Source organism: Hermetia illucens, chromosome 4 (assembly GCF_905115235.1).
Source record: "Hermetia illucens chromosome 4, iHerIll2.2.curated.20191125, whole genome shotgun sequence".
In the NCBI taxonomy this organism is placed as follows: Eukaryota; Metazoa; Arthropoda; class Insecta; order Diptera; family Stratiomyidae; genus Hermetia; species Hermetia illucens.
In genome coordinates this window covers 143,122,183-143,138,784 of record NC_051852.1, presented here as the reverse complement: position 1 = coordinate 143,138,784, position 16,602 = coordinate 143,122,183, and the positions used below count along the sequence as shown (strand labels likewise).

At 41.9% G+C, this 16,602-nt stretch overlaps 1 protein-coding gene across 2 annotated transcripts in view; it reads left to right on the top strand.

Annotated features, from left to right (window-relative positions):
- Positions 1–15,987, top strand: part of LOC119656063 (phospholipase B1, membrane-associated-like) — a 70,275-nt gene extending 54,288 nt beyond the window's left edge. For both annotated transcript variants that reach the window (XM_038062340.1, XM_038062341.1), the window contains exons 7-9: positions 2,697–2,814; positions 3,039–3,115; positions 14,799–15,987. In XM_038062340.1, the coding sequence (XP_037918268.1) occupies positions 2,697–2,814; positions 3,039–3,115; positions 14,799–14,940 (337 nt within the window). In that variant the 3' untranslated portion in view covers positions 14,941–15,987. The remainder of the gene's footprint in view (positions 1–2,696; positions 2,815–3,038; positions 3,116–14,798) is intronic.
- Positions 15,988–16,602: the final 615 nt, after the last annotated feature.

Genomic DNA, 16,602 nt, shown 5'->3' with positions numbered 1-16,602 from the left:
CAAGTTTGTGTAACTCCCTAGTTCAGTTTTTTCTACCCAGATTACCGTCCCATAGGTACTCATTGGCCTTACTATTGCAGTTTATATCAAAAGTAGTCTCTTCGGGGTGCAACCTCATTTTTTTCCTGCTATGCACCTACAAGTAATCAGAGCCCTCGTACTTTTCCGACAAGTGTTTCCGATATGCGTCTTCCAGAGTAATATTTGTGTAGCGTAATTCCCAAGTATTTGACCTCTGTTTCTTGTTTCACTTCCATGCCATGTAATCTTACGGCCCTCAGGTTAATACGCATTTCCACCATCCTGCACTAGGCACTAGTTAAGGGTAAAGTTTGGATTTTATTTATATTCGCCCACATATTAAAACAATGTCGTCCGCGTAACTCTGGACCTGTATTCCAGTATTTGTTATTTCATCCTGGAGTTCGTCCCCTACCATACTCCACATAAGCAGCGTTAGTACCTCGCCCTGTGAACAACCTTGAGTACTATTCATAATAATAGAATTTGTACTTCCCGGTGCTTCGGTTTGTCTGTTCTCTATCATTTTGTCCATCCAGAAAGCTAGGATGTTTTCCACTCCCTTGTGGCTCAGGACATCTTGTATCACTGTGTGCGATGTGTTGTCAAATGCTCTATCGGCATCCCGTAGTACATTCGTCCGTTGATACAGAGCAGTTTCAGTTGACCGTCCTGCTCGGTAAGCGTTTTGACACTTATGTGCGTGATTACGCGTTTGAACGTCACTTTTAATATAGTTGTATATGACCTTCTGCACAGTTTTGAGTACAAACGATGTTAGACAAATTGGTCTGAAAGATTTAGTATGAAAAGGAAGCTTTTTACCCGTTTCCGGAATAAAGACCACTTTTGCCCGTCTTCATGCCCTTGGTATATATTCCAGGGCTATGCTTCCCCTTATTACCCTTAGAAGAGACTCTAAGATGATTCCTAGGCCTCTCTGGATTAGTGCTGGGAAAATGCCACCTACTCCGGGTGATTTCAGTGGTTCAAAAGTTCCCACTGCCCAACTTAACCAACATTTTTGGCAGCATGGCATTTGAATGCCCTTGACCGCACTAGCATAGCTAATAGCGGGCTTCCTGATTCCTGCCTTCACCTGACCTGCCCGGATTTTCTCCCCCCTCTGGTTCAGGTTTGGATTTTATGCGAGCATTAGCTCCGATAAAAATGGCTAAGCCTTCTTAAGGGCCTTTTCTGGTTTCAGACCTTCTTTCAGGTAGCACAGGTATCATTTAACACCTGCGCTATTGAGACCGTTTGATATGTTTATCTCAAACCTGCTTTTGATTGTCCTTGCTTTTTGAGCAGTGGTATTTGGTGGTTGGTGTCCACGTAGCATACCAGTATGGACCTTGGATCCACTGCTTAACGTCCCAACTTCTCCCTTCTTGGGTGTAATCACCTAGCTCTCAGTATTTCGGAGATGTGCCTCCGCCTGGTTAACCAGTTTGTGTGCAGTACGGGATCGCGCTTTATTGGCTGCAGTTTTTTTTTATTTCAATACGGGTACCCATTTGAGTATGGTGGCTAGGACGTCTGCCGTGCCATAGCCCCCCGTAGCATGGTAAGGTCTAACTTACTCACTGCGGCAAGCAGGTATCAGTGGTTGAGACTCCTTATTCTAGATGCGTAGCATTTTGTTAATAGTAGGGTCACCTCGTGCAGGGTGTAGCTATCACCATTCACTAACGGTCTGGGTATATGAGAGGCTTAGTCCCCGGGAGAGCATACATCGCCCTAGAGGAAAGACAGCTCGCCTTCAAAGAGAGATAGTTTGGACCCAAGGAGCTATATTCCGCGTCAGTCTATCCTACAGTGCACTGCTTGAACCCAGCATTTTTACTTAAGGATTGAAAGAGTCTTGACTTTGCATCCACTTAAAGGAGCGAACCAATAAGAGAGACTTTCTCGTACTCTCTTTCTGAATCGACAGTTTTAATTCGCATCTACCCACGCGGGAGCAACACCTTAAACCACTTCCGGTCACGTTGCTTCCTGGGCAGAGATGAGGCAGAATCTGATGAGTTATCTCTACCCTGGATGGAACCATTAGTCGTCCTTTTCCCATTGTAAAGAGCAGTTCTGTTCCAATGGTAGATAATAGCCTACGCGGATTGATCATGGAACTGTCCCTCGAACTCATAAGGTGGTGGACCGTAGTCAGAAGTTGGTAACTAAGCTCCTATGACAGCGGAGCTAACCTCAATATAGCGTGACATATCAATGTCCCAACGTTTCTAGCATAACATAATTCAATAGCAAGAATACTTGGAAAGTAGCTTACGCAGTTTCAAGGCTTTCTTTTCTTCTTATACTGTACTTATCACCGGTACAAGAACTGGATCCTGAAGTATAGACAAATAACGTTTTACCAAACTCAGAATGTAATTCAAAACTCTGTTATTCACCTCCAACATGATGCTTAAAACCCCAAATAAATCAGACAAAATCCTGGGAAAGTATTCAGCTAGTGAAAGATGATCCCATGCATGATTTATTCGCGGCCGCTAATTCTAATTATCAATGTTTATCCGTCATGCTAATCGGAATTAACATGTCTAGACTGAAAATCAACAAAGAGGCATAAAATCCAACCATTGATTTATTGACTACCTTCACATCAAAGTATGTGCTTGATGCAGAAACATATATTACAAGTTTACCATTTCCAGATACCGTCGAATTCACGAGGAATTCTCCCGCGTCGAAGAGGAGGTTTCGCAGGATCCTGAATTCCGTGGCCTGAAAGAATTCGCGGTCGTCTTCCAACCGCTGACTCGAAACTTCTCGGTAAGTCTGTCTAAGCTAATTCCTTTTAGTCGAATTCACTTTCTCTAAAAGCTTCCTTTGAAATTTCTAAAATATCTCGCATTGATGTTATTAAATACAGTCGGGAAGGAAGGAAGCGAATTAAATATATCCCACTTTATTTCGCTTCCTTTTTGTGATTCGCATGCATGCAAACATATATCAAGGAGCGTTGTATTTAGATATGTAAAATTTCTCATTGACAGATGGAAACGGAAGATGCTAAAGTCGATTATTCCCTGTTGGCGTACGACTGCTTCCATATGAGTCAAAAAGGAAATGCGTGAGTGCCTTTTTATGTATTATCCTTAAGAAAGTTGAAAACATTATTTTTATATATGTCTAGGACTTTAATAGGGAGAAGAATGAATGTATGGCATAATGTGGATGCTGCTCCTCGTTTTCGCTTAACGTATCACAGAAAAGGGAATACTGTGTGGTTTCCACGTTCCTTCTTTTGACTTGGATGTATTCATCTTTTTTTTTCGAAGCACAGTCGAAATTTGTGAGAGGATTATTTGCTGCCGGTTTCAGGGTCTCCCTTCATGTTTTCAAGTAAAATGAATTGCAAAATACATTTAACAGGATAATGGGCTTTACTTCATTCAGGGATGCATTTATCACAGCCTCGTGGTTCGTTGGTGAATATGAAAAAAGTTTGCTCCTGGCTTTATTTCGAATGTCTAGAAATTCAATGCTGAACGCTCGCTATAGAAAGTTAAATTCAATTTTTTAAATTTATTAGCAAATTTAGTCTTTAATTTCCATGAACGAGACCACCTTCAAAGTAGGTAAAAATGCCAGTTTTGACAATATTACGTTGCCATAAACGTCACTTTAAAGAAAAAATTCAAGTTTTTACCAAATAATTATAGTATTTCAACTTAAAAGATATTTTCAAGTACTTTTGATGATCTACTGTCAAAGTGTTCGCAAAATGTGAGTGTTCTTCATGGAAAATTCGTCCTTACTTTTTTTGTTCCGAAAAGTGGACTGAAAAAGTTTAAATTCGTCTATGATCATTACGCTTGTCTGTCAATATGATCTATATTGGCCAGAAAAGATAGTAATTCAAAAGCGCCATATATGGGGTATGTGGTGGGCGAACTAGAACTATAACCTCCCAGCGCAATGTGTCATTCTTCTTCTGGGTGACGTTGCCGTGAAATTATTTGGTAATTATGATACACTTGTTGAAAAAAAGGAGCTGGCTCATGGAGCTCAGTTAAGTTTTGCAAAGGTCCTTGGTGGCTTTTGGATAGTCAGTCAGTGTTGGTTTAAACTCTATAGTCATATTAAGGCTTTCACGATGAGCTTCCACATTTGCAGGACTACCTTAAAGTGCGTCCAACAGATAATCTCAGCTTTGAGTTCTGGCAGTTGGCCCAGGTTCACCATACCGCGCTGTGCTGGACGAAGAATACCGGGTGTTGGATATCCGGCTCTAGAAAGAAGGCAGAGGACATCATTCTCATGCTGGGTGAACAGATCCCCGACATTGATTTCGAACACTGGATGGTAAAGGTCATAAGGACAAATCCAATTCACAAACGTGGAGAATTTCAGCTCCAGCTCGAATTGGACCAGAAAGCCAAAAGATGCTAAGGAAGTGTTAATATACGACACTTCACTTTTTCGAGGGAAGGTTCAAACTCAATCATATCGAGAAACTACAGATAAAGCATCATCACTATTTTGAGAAAGGAGAACAATGGTCTTGGATGCATACAAGATAAAGCAAATTGCACCATTCGCATACAGTGGTCGTATCCTCGTATGAGAGCTCGCATTGGTGAAGAGGAAGGATCTACAGAGTAGATCTACAGAGTAGATCCTTCCTGTTAGAAAATTCTTCTGTACTTTTAGACGAACAAGCGGAATAAAGGTAAGCTAAAGACATGAACGGAACTGGATTGATGCCAGCCTCTCCGTTGAATAGAAATCAGAAGAATGTTTTGTGTGAAGAAATGCGACCTTTTATGGATGAAGAAATGAACACTGCTGAGCCTCCAAATGTGGCAACTCTCAAAAAAGTCAATCATGAGGGAATCGAGTCTCTGAGGCATGGTATGAGGGCAACCTGGTTACAAACCGACTGATGCATACGTGCCTGTGTCCTGTCCTCAAAAGTGTTAGAAGCAACTATGTAGAGGCAATTCTGTTCACAGGACCTAATTATGATCATCTTACAATACAAGATGAAAAACGTCACAGTTGTTTCTGCTTACTTCCTCGTGTGTCATTCGCCAACACAAGGACTAAAGTATCTGGTAACATATGCAGAATCGATTCTGAACTCTTAATAGGTTGTGATGCGAATGCTTAACATATTTGTTATGGGAATAGCGACCGCATTCCTAGAGGTGCAAAGCTATTTGATTTCATCACTTCAGTTGGTCTTATAACTGCGAATCTAGGTTGCGCCCTATGTAAAATAAAGTAATTGATCTGACAATGCAGATTTCAAAGGTGTTGTTCACAGACTGGATTGTACTAGACGAAATCTCACTGTCAGACCACTGAGATTTAAAATTAAGTCACACAATTGCACAAGAACAGACTATAATACTAAAATGGAGTCCTAGGAAAACGGATTGCAGAAAGTTCCATGAACCTTAGCTCGCTAGGCGGCTAAGCAGCCTTTGCTGGTAGAACATCAATTAGCAATTCCGAACCGCACACATTTAGAGTGCTTTGAAGAGGCTTACCCTGTAAATCAATGCGAATGCCGCAAAGCGGTTCCCTGATGGAAACAACAACTCCAAAAACTAGGAAAATCAACCAGATGACTTCTAACTCGTGCTTGTGAAAGCAAAATGAATGAAGACATGAGCTTCCGGAACTCTCAGGAGGCTTATTAATTGCTTGAAACGAGATTCTTTAGAATATATTGCGAGGAACTGGAAGGCGAAGAAAAGCTTTCCGGCTGTGCTGAGGCCTTACAAGGGGTGCGTCTGCCAAACTCGTGAACTCCAGAGGAGAATCATGGTATATATGACATCTATCTAGCGATGTTAAAGGAGCACATAGAACACCTAGAGTGATTGCTAAGAAATATTTTTCCTGCATGTCATGCTCTGGGTATTTGGTCCACCCCTTGGCAGAAGATTGAAGTAGTGTAAATACCTAAGTCAGACAAATCAACTTGACCTTATCTTCGCTGACATATTTTGAGAGACTTGGGTAGCATAGGTCCGGGGGCCAAATGTGGATTGATACCCACGATGGAGCATAAAACCTGGGAAATGCCCACTGAACCGACACCAACAGCTCAACAATCTAAACCTATCTCCACAGCCACGTGGTGTTCGCTGGGAGTACTGAATGAAAACATGCAGACGGGGAAGAATGAAGGCGAGTCTCCCGCGTCTAAAACGAGATAGGGGGGACCCTCGAAGCCTGTCCTAAGTTTGATATCAAAATCATACCTGGAGATTTCAACAGTGAACTAGGGACAAAGCCCGTATTCAAGCGGCACGTTGACTCCCATAACTTACATAAGGATATCAATGATAACGGACTGCGGATTATTTAGTTAGTGGTATCGTACGAAATGGTTATTGGAAGTACCTGGTTTGCGCACCGCAACTTCTTAACCTTTATGAATGTCAGAACATATAGGGAGGCCAATATAGACTCGGATGACTACCCCGTTAATATAGCGCTCGGGGTTCAAATAAAAACACCACCTAGAATCCCCTTTGATAATCAGGTGAGAGTTAACACTGAATCCATCCACAACCCAGCCCTCCGCAACACATATAACGAGGAAATGGATGCCGCAATAACCGCAGTCAACAGAGATCGTGGAGATGAAACATCAACAAATGATCTTCACAATCTCCTGAAGAACGTAATCATTAATACGGCCACAAATATATATGGCCCTAGCCGCAAAAGGAGTCGGAACGACTGGTGCGACGGTGAATGTAAGCTAGTAACGGAACGGAAGAATACTGCATACCGAGTAATGTTGCATTCTAAAAGAACGCAGGCACGCCCAGAAACCTACCAAGAACTCCGTCGAGCGGAGAAGTGACTTCACAGACGGAAAAAGAAAGCCTGGGAGATCTAACAGGTCTGGGAACTCAAAAACCACAGGGAGCAACTGCACCAGGCGCGCAAGTTTTACCAACAAGTCAAATATACCTCGATGCTCATCCTGCTGAGACAAAGAGAGAAGTCTGATTTCCGACAAGAATGGCCACGCCAACCACGATTGTTTTCAATGCGCACCAATCCTAGCAAGATCAAGGGCTCGTCAGGTTCGGCTAAATGTCTAAGCTTCAAAGCAAGTGATGTTTCTAGCGTTTCGACTATATGATGCTCAACTCGGTGACCGGCATTCTTCCAATTCCGTCCGAGCGACATATTTTCGGAAATTCCAGTAGGTTGTCATGATACAAAGTCCTTCCAGTAATTATCTTGATTGTTCTTTGCTTTACATTTTACCAGTTTCGCTGGTGGTAACCTGAGTCGTTGAATCCGGAGGCAGCCGTGCTAAAGGTCTGGAAGAACTTTGTAAAGTACTGAAAAATTTGCTTCGAGAATGGGTTTAGAAACGTCTGTTATTACAAACCTCTAAGGCAAATCCTGTCGAAAGCCACAGTTGAGTTGAGGTTCGTTATGTGGTAGCTGGTATTTCATTGGCGGCCAAAATTTCGAACTACATGTTATTATTTAGTCCTTGTCATCCCCATATATCAATGCCAGTGTTTACTAGGAACACTATCTTTATTTTTTGTTGAACATGAACCGCCACCATGAAGAGGGTGAAAATGGGGTCGTTCGCTACATTTAACGAATTGCGATGGTGTTTCTCCAAGTCAAGTTGATTTTTTGGTGTATTTGGTGGTTTCGATAATAAACCTCCAATGATATCATCATAAAGCTTGAAGATGGCCCGCAGTGTGAGTGCCATCCATTGCAAGAGTGCTCGCAGTGGCTTTCGCAAGAATTCACGGAGTTGTACCCTCATTAAGAGTCGCTCCGTTCGCAATTCTGCAATTTGACGTTTGTGGGATTTGCTGCTTTAGGCGAGTTTCTGCTGAAGGCGAGAATGTTTTTGTATCTGTAGCAGATCTGTAGAAATTGCATCATCATCCACATGGTTGGGTGACAAAACACAAGAGGAGGAACCTTACCGGTGATACGATTAAGAATCATGGTTAAGTGTTCTTTCCACCTCTTCAGTTGTTCATCATCGTGGATGTCAGTAGCATCTTCAAACCCTTCGGTTCATCCATCTGCTTCCACGATCCCGCAGTCAGCTAGATCTTATGATACCTGTGTAGCACCCGAGAAAAGAGTATTTTTCATTTCGGCCCAATGCGTATCGATATTTTTAGGTGGGTTACTCAGTAGATCTGCTTTTCCATCAGCAAGATAGCTTTCCCACAGCCGGGTCGCACAAGCGATCGATGTTGAACTAAGGGGGTCGTAGCACTCCAACCCTACAAGATGGGGAGTAAGCGACCATCAGATGGATATCTCCTTCGAAGTCGATGTCAGGGCCTGTCTTGTTACGCACATCCGACAAACAACTCCTAAATATACTGCTGATCGTGAAGTGGTCGATCTAATTGCTCGCACGGCATCGGTTAGTTGAAACCCAACTGACCTTATTGCAGGCTCGAACAATTTGCCACCAATGACGAGGCGGTAAAAGTTGCGGAAATCCTCGAACCTCCCACCATCAACGTTGCCAAGACCGTGTTTCTCCATCACATGTTCGAGCTTGGTGTTGTCAGATCTTACTTTGACATTCAGATCACCCATCACGATTACAATGTCACCTTAAGGAAGCTTCTCCTGAACCCCGTCTAATTGCTCATAGAAAGCATCCTTATCCACTACATCGGAGGTCTCTGTTGGTACGTAGCATTGTACAATTGTGATGTTCCCTAACCTGGATCGGAATCTTGCAGTTAGAAGTCTGTTAGAAACCTTCTCCCTGGTTAAGAGTGCGTACTTTGCCTTATCCGACAGAAGCAACCGACACCAGATTCGCATTTGCTTCCAATTGGCTTTCCAGAGTACAAAAGCATATAACCGCAAGAGTGAGAGGAGTACTCTCTAGAGCACCACCATCTCGCTTTGCTTAGGCTCAGAGTGTCCAGTTTATATCGCTAAAATTCCTGCTCAAGTTGGAGAAAGCAAATATGTCGAGGACCTTCGCTGTCGTTGTCGCGGAGCATGAGCAGATTCCAGAAACCAGAAAGAACAATGACGCAGAACAATTCTCATTTGATCTTTTTGTTGAGATAAATGTATTTCCAGATTGTAGATAAAGCCTCGAATATAGATCTAGCGTTGTTATTGCGTCGAAGGACTTCAAGTTCGGTTCGGACAGCTTTGCTTTTTTAGGTGTCCAACTTCATATGCTTCTCTTTCCAAATTTGAAATCATTTGACTAGGTGAGGGAACAAACAGATGTCATCAATGCAATCAAAGTTATTGAGGAAAAATTTCACGGTCCATTGAAGCCCTTCCCCCGGAGAAGTCAATATAAAGTACGCTGTCAATAGCAAAGAAAAATTACATCCAGGCAGACTTCGCTTTGGACTTCAAGTTCCTCAGAGACTTAACCTGCGCCATCATATGAGGCTCTGATATACAATAGGATACATTCCTTGTTGGCACTGTACTCGAAATCGATGAAAAGCAGGTGAAGCGAAGATCTAAACTCCAACCACTATTCCAAAGTAATCTGGAAGACATTAATGTGGTCAGTACAGAGGAATCCAAAACGAAACTCAGCCTGCTCTTTTTCAATCAAGCCTTTACCATGTCTTTTCTCTAGGTTGCGAGTCAGTTTGTGTGACACTTTTGTATAATACCATCCCTTCGCTGAAGGTATCAGGTCCTAGCTTGCAAGAGGGAAAGTAATTGTCTGGGCAAATTTCACCATGCTTTTATCAGTAACCCTTTTTTGGTCGGCATTCATATCAGCACTAAACATCGAGTGCCCATGAAATTACCATTTGGTCGCAGTTAACTAATATTTAAACCACATATTTTCTTTACAGGGCATTCAGCATTGACTGGTTCAATCTGATTTTGCCCTGGGACTCTGATTTTGTTTCACTGGGACCTTCGCATTAAGCTTTCATGATGGGTCCAATCCAATCCACAAAACTCCAGGATGTTATACAAAAACTTCACTAGATAATCCATAATAATTAATCACTACTTCGAAAGATGACCATGCGACCATGAATAGGGTTAAACAATTTTATGTAACCTTATTTCGGTGCACCCTTGCACCACTTTGTCGCGGTGGGGAGCTACTGGTAGTTTCTTACTACACTAAGGTTGTCCAAAAACACATGAAGATGAAAACAAAGGATTGTAACTCTCCAAGTGGTAACGAATCACAGACTTCGAATCCACCCGCGACTTTGAGAAATCAGGTGGTGGCCGATGCAAGGATTTTGGAGGCTTCACCTAATTCATGTCCCCCACGCAGAAATCTGTGGGAAACAGGCTCTCCACTTCAGTGGAAAACCTACACCTACGGCGCGGTCAGCCAGAAAGGATAATACACCAACTTCCAAATGAGAGCAACTGATAACCTGATTACGGCCGGCCTGTCGGCGATACTGTTGCCTCACTCTTCTTAAGCACGGGGGCTCGACAGAAGGAAACCCTCCGCGTGTACCCGGAAAAACCGAAGAAAGGGAAACTGGTAATGTGGACGCAACTGGTCTAACGCCGGTATGTGAAAACAGATTCATGCAGCTCGGACACTGTGGATCTGGGAGGGCTCCTGCGAAAAAGGCGATTTTTTTGGGAATGAGGACATGGACGTTGCTACACTACAGAGTGTGGCAATATCCAGAAAAATCGGACACAAGAAAGCGGAACGCGAGGAGAAACTGACAACTCCGGTGAGATCCACACTTAACGAAGCAGACTTTTCAGTTAGCGGCGGTTTTCATATTAGACTGCACTTATGCTTACAAGCATAAGAGTTAGTCAAATTAACTTGCAGCATGCCAAAGGTTATTTCTATTTATTGGCGGCAAGGCTGGCAAAGTTGCAGGACTGTCCTTATATATTTTTGATTTAAGAACTATGGGTTCGTTTTAACAGAATCTGTGGTATTGGATCAGTGTAGGGGACTAGGATCTTCTTCGATAGAAGATCCTCGAGCCCAAGGGCGTGTGTTCTGATGTCAAAATTGTTAGAGGAAACCATGCTGACACAATTCTGTTCCCAGGACCTTGTTGCGGTCAACTTACAATACCAGATTAATGGACACCGACGCAAGAACTAAGCCATCTGGTAGTGTATGAGAATCAAATAGCCTTGAACTTTTAATAAGTTGTGATGCGAATGCTTAGCATATTTGTTTGTGCAGTAGCAAATGCAATCCTAGAGGAGAGAAGCTGTTTCATTTTGTCAGTTAACCGGTTTGATGACCGCGAACGTAGGGTGCGGGGCCAAGACAAAATGAAGTAATTGACCTAACAATCTGCGCTCGAAAGTTGTTAGAGTTGATTAGAAACTGGCGAGTGCTAGATGAAGTCTCACTCTCAGATCACCGTTTAGTTTGACTGTTGCAGGCGAACAGCCTGTATTACAAAGACGGAATTCTAGGAAAACGGATTGGACAAAGTTCAATGAACTCTTGGTGACAAAGTTGAGCTCCCTAGGCGGCTAAGGACTCCTTTAGCGATAGAATATCAATTGAGAACTCTGAATGGCACACTTTTAGAGTGCTTTGAAGAGGCTTTTCTTATTTGCCGAGGACAACGTGCTAAAAGGAATCCATGGTGGGACCGAGAACTGTAAAGACCCAGGAAATTAACCAGATGACTCTAAATTGTGCTTGCAAAAGCAGTAAAGATTAAGACTGGGTAATTTTGCGGAATTCACAGTCTGAATATAAGAGACTCGTAAAACGTTCAAAACGGGACTCTTTTGGAGCATACTGTGCGGAACTGGAAGATGAAAAGGAGACTTCCAGGTTGTGCAGAGTCCTTAATAAGGATGAGTCGTCCAAGTTGGACTCTTAGAAAACCGGATGGTACTTTCACAAAATCTAGAGTTGCATCTAAACAGACTCTCATGGAAGTACACTACCCAGGAGAACAGGTGTCAGAGGTGAGAAGAATAGAATCTACGATTTCTGCAAACTCTTCAACACGAAGGTGTTGCAAGAAGAATTGAGATACTGCCGGAGCGTTGTTACCAATGAAAAGGCGAGAGCTGCTATACGAACATTTGAACACTTCAAAGCATCTGGCATGGTTGGCATCTACCCAGCGATGCGAAAGCAGGGTATTGAGTACCTAGAACAACTTCTAATAAATATTTTTGAACGGTGTCGTGTTTTGTACTACGTATTTTTCTCTTGGCAGAAGGTGAAGGCAGTCTTCATACCTAAGCCTGGGAAAGATGATTACTCAAATCCGAAGAACTTGGGATAAATCAGCTTAGCATCATTTTCGCTGAAATGTCTGGAGAGACTGATTGAGCGTCACATTCGCGAGAAGGCGTTAAGGTCGCGTCCACTAAATGAATACTAACATGGTTACCAATGTGGAAAGTCCTGTGAGTCTGCTCTTCATTCTTTAGTTTCAAAAATAGAGGACGCAACTCTGAAAGGCGAGTACGCGATGGGGCTGTTCGTAGACATTGAAAGGCCTTTGAGTGTGCGCCCTTCCAAAAGTTTGTGATGCCGCCAGAGAGCATGGTGTTGACGAAACTCTAATAAAGTGGATATATGCTATGCTAATGCAGAGATTGCTGTGTGCTGAAGCGAATGTTGATCGCTACCTAACAACGGAAGCCATGAAAAGTGTGCTATCGCCACTTCTATGCAGTATGCTGATCAATACATTACTATGCGAACTGCAATATCTGTCAATACACATTCAAGCTTATGCGGATGACGTGGCTGTACTGTCATGATCTGGGAATGGCGTGTAGAAATACATAACGCGCCGTTGATCTGATTGGCAATTGGTGTCTTAGGCATGGACTTTCCCTAAATCCAAATAAAACCATATTGGTATTATTTACAAAAAGGAGGAAACTGAGTGGTCTTTCCCTTCAAGAAATGAGGGGTATAACCCTTCAACTCTCCAAAGAAGTGAAATATCTGGGAATTATTCTAGACAAGAAACTTCTTTGGAACACACAAGTAGAGATAAAGATGAAACGAGTTCTCTCAGCTTATGGCTTTGTAGGCGCAGCTTTGCCTCGTCATCGGAACTAAGGCCTCAGGTAGTAACGTGGATAAATGTTGCTATTATTAGGCCGATGTTCGCTTGTGCATCCGAAGTGTGGTGGTTTGAGGCAGAACAGCTCATAGACTAATTGAATTAGATCTAAAGGGAAACAATGGACGTGGGGGCTCAGAGCATTGGAAGAGTCATTGGGAGAACTGAAGTTAGTTTGAGCAAAGCTTCTAATTCTCGGATCCCCATACAACTGTTTGGTAGAAGATATGATGTTATCTTGAAACGAAATGAAAACTGGGGCGAACCAGAAGAATGCGTGTCAGGATATACTCATGTCTTCTACATCGATGGCTTAAAAACAGAAAATGGTTCTGGGGCAGACTGCTGCTCTTGAATAAAAGCGAGAAGTGGGCTTTTCCTTTGGGACAATGCACAACGGTCTTTTAGGCTAAAGTGTATGCGCTGCTAAGGGCGACAAACTGGTCGTTTGACAAGTGGTTGAAGCGCAGGTGCATCGCAATCTGTAGCGATAGTCAAGCTGCATTGAAGGCGTTGAGTAGTACTTTGATCACATAAAAAATCGTTCAGGAATGTAGAAACCGATTGAACTCTGTTTCTAGATCCAATACGGTAGAATCACTCTCCATACCTGGTCATTGTGGTGATGCCTTAGCAAAAGAGGCTTCAAATTCCCCCTTGCCCGGACGGAAACCAGGAATTGGGGTGTCATAACATTTGCTATCAAAAACTGGGAACAAGCGTCCCATAATGGCTGGTGGTTAAGCCTTAAAGTTGTTAGACACACAAAATTTTTCCTGTCAGAACCAAACAAATATATTGCAAAGGTTATCCTGTCGAAAAGTAATTAGACTTGCAGACGTATTGAGGCATTCTGACCGGCCATGATTCACTACCTGATAAGTGCCCATTCTGTAATAAGGAAGTGGAATCCATGGAACATTTTCTATGAGAGTGGCCCGCCTATAGACGCATTAGACATCAGATTTTTGGTGCTGATGTGGTCCAATTGCAGCGGGTAGCATCACATCCACTAACGAAAATCCTGCGACACATAAACGAATCCGAGATATTCCGTTAGACGGTGGAATCGAGTACAACGGACCACTAAGGTCTGAGTGCTCAGAGGCCTCAAACACACACACACGAACACCTGTGCACATCGCAAAGTCTTCCTCTTCAAACTATCATTATGGCATTGTTTCATCGGACTTTTCTAGCCTGAAACTGCTTTTCCTTAGCTATACTCTGCAGGATTCTTAGCACTGCTATCCTAAACGGAACTGTTTATGTCAATCACCCTTCTATGTTCCCATTCAGTTTTTCGTTACTTCGTTCTAAGGTCCACGCAGTTTTCAATCCAAGCATATGTAATGACAAAATGGGATTTCTGGGGTATCGGGGGCGACCAAAAAGGGATAGCTTTTCCAAAACCTAAAAAGAAAAGAAAATTAATGAAATTGACATCGAAGGTCCACCCGCAAATACTGAGGCTCCTTCAAAGTGGATTTGATCCAGGAGTATTCCTCGTTCTTCAATATTGGTGATTGTCAGTGCGCATAGTTAGCTTCTGGTACTTCCCTTTAAATTTGGGCTATTTCGCTGTTTTGCCTATTTAACATTAAACCCAACCCAATTTACTATCTATTTTCCTCTCTCATTATCAATTTCAAATTTCGTACTATACCATTTCAGTGAAATTAAATATATGTATCCTTGCTTAAATCGTAATTCAATTCCAAACAATTCTAATTACAGGTGGGCTGGAACAACCCTTTGGAATAGCTTATTTCAACGAGTTGGCGAAAAAGATGTAACGTGGATGTCACCCCATAAAAAGTTCCTGTGTCCAACGAAAGAGAATCCTTACATTCTCACCTATGACAATATGTTCCCGTAAGGCCAATGGCGCATCCTGTGTTGAATGTCTAATAGAATCGAGTAGCAAAAATCCTAGTAGGTAATGAAAAAAGCAGTCATGTAGCGCCACATCGTTTTGAAACTTTATGAAACTTGTCTAAATGTATGTCAGCGTAAGCAATGTGTCTGCGAATTCCATGGTGCCATCCCAGTTTTAACCAAGCAGAAAATTACAAAACGTCTTTAGTTGTAGTGAGTGCTGTTTAGAAGGAGATTGTCTTGAACATAGTCGAAAGGGTATTTCTGCTAGATAGATATTCCTATCTTTTTCAAAATTGTAGTATCTAAACCAATAGGTCGGCCGATAGTCAAGCTTTACCAAATTTCAACCTGGGCTTCATATCCCAAAGTTTATCTTATTATTTTCTTGAAAATCTGCACTGAAATCATGACAAACATTTTTAAGGAGAACCGAATCAAGGATAACTTCCTTGTGACACTGACTATCCAGACACTTTCGACGCTACCTTTCCGTTGTTCATATAAACACATTTGAGCCGGCAAAGTCCTCCACGGTATTGCCCCGCATATGAGTTTGAAGAAGTCTTTGTTTACATAGAAAGCATTATATCTGGTACTTAAGCCTGTAACGAGTGGAAGGATTAATTCTTAAGTTTGCACGAGAAATATAACGAAATAAATAGCGAGTACTCAGGAGAACAAGGGTGGGCACAAAAAAACGTGTAATGACTCTTTTGGGGGTAATTGTCTGATATTAAGTTTCACTGGAAATTCAAGTGTCTTTAGCCAGTAAAACACTTTAATATATGTTTAGGTAATTGTAGACTTTTTGTAGGTGACTAATTATGATTAAAGAAAACCCTCTGTAATTTCAATTGTAGAGGTAAAAGGGATGTAGGAATGCTATCATGAGCAAATTAGGGTGTAAATGTTTACGCTTTTAGAATTTAAGGGGAACACAATATTCCGAATCTTCCAAATGGCTTTAGTTTTAAGGAATTCAGACGAGCATTTATAGTTTCTATTGTGTGATATTTATATATCTAAAATTACAACATAAGATGAAATTAAAGAATAATTTTCTATTCTAATTTACTGCTTTGTATCATTTTTTGTCTGCAACCTGCTGTTACCACTTAGAAGAAACGTTTTGTGTATTTCCTTTATAAAATATTATTATCCACTTTCGCGAGCTTCTGACATTCAATGTTTTAGAATTCCCACTGAAGCGACAACTTTGACCTACTATGACTTTGTTAGGAATAGTCCGATTCCTACCAAACTTTATTGAATCACACACTATATCATAACCCATATTGCTGCTAAATTTTATAATTTTAGGATCACCTTAAAAGGGGGTTCTGCAGTAAATTATTAAAAATTATAGTGAAATACTATTATTAACTTTATACGAAGAACTATCGCTATGGAGGGTATTTCGGAGCCTACTTTTTGGTTGGGTAGGTTCTGAGAATGGGACTGCGAAAGAAATGACTTTCAAGCCCCCGCACTCCTCCTTTCCAATTAAATTTCAAAACTGAGGCCAGTGTTGAAAAGCAGGAGCTTTCATTTGATACCTCACATAACTACCTTTGGTGTAAAAAAGTATTTTCACTTTTGAATGTCGTTCTGGTAAATATTGGAGGCGCCAATACTTTTCGTTACGTTTATTAGCGACAAA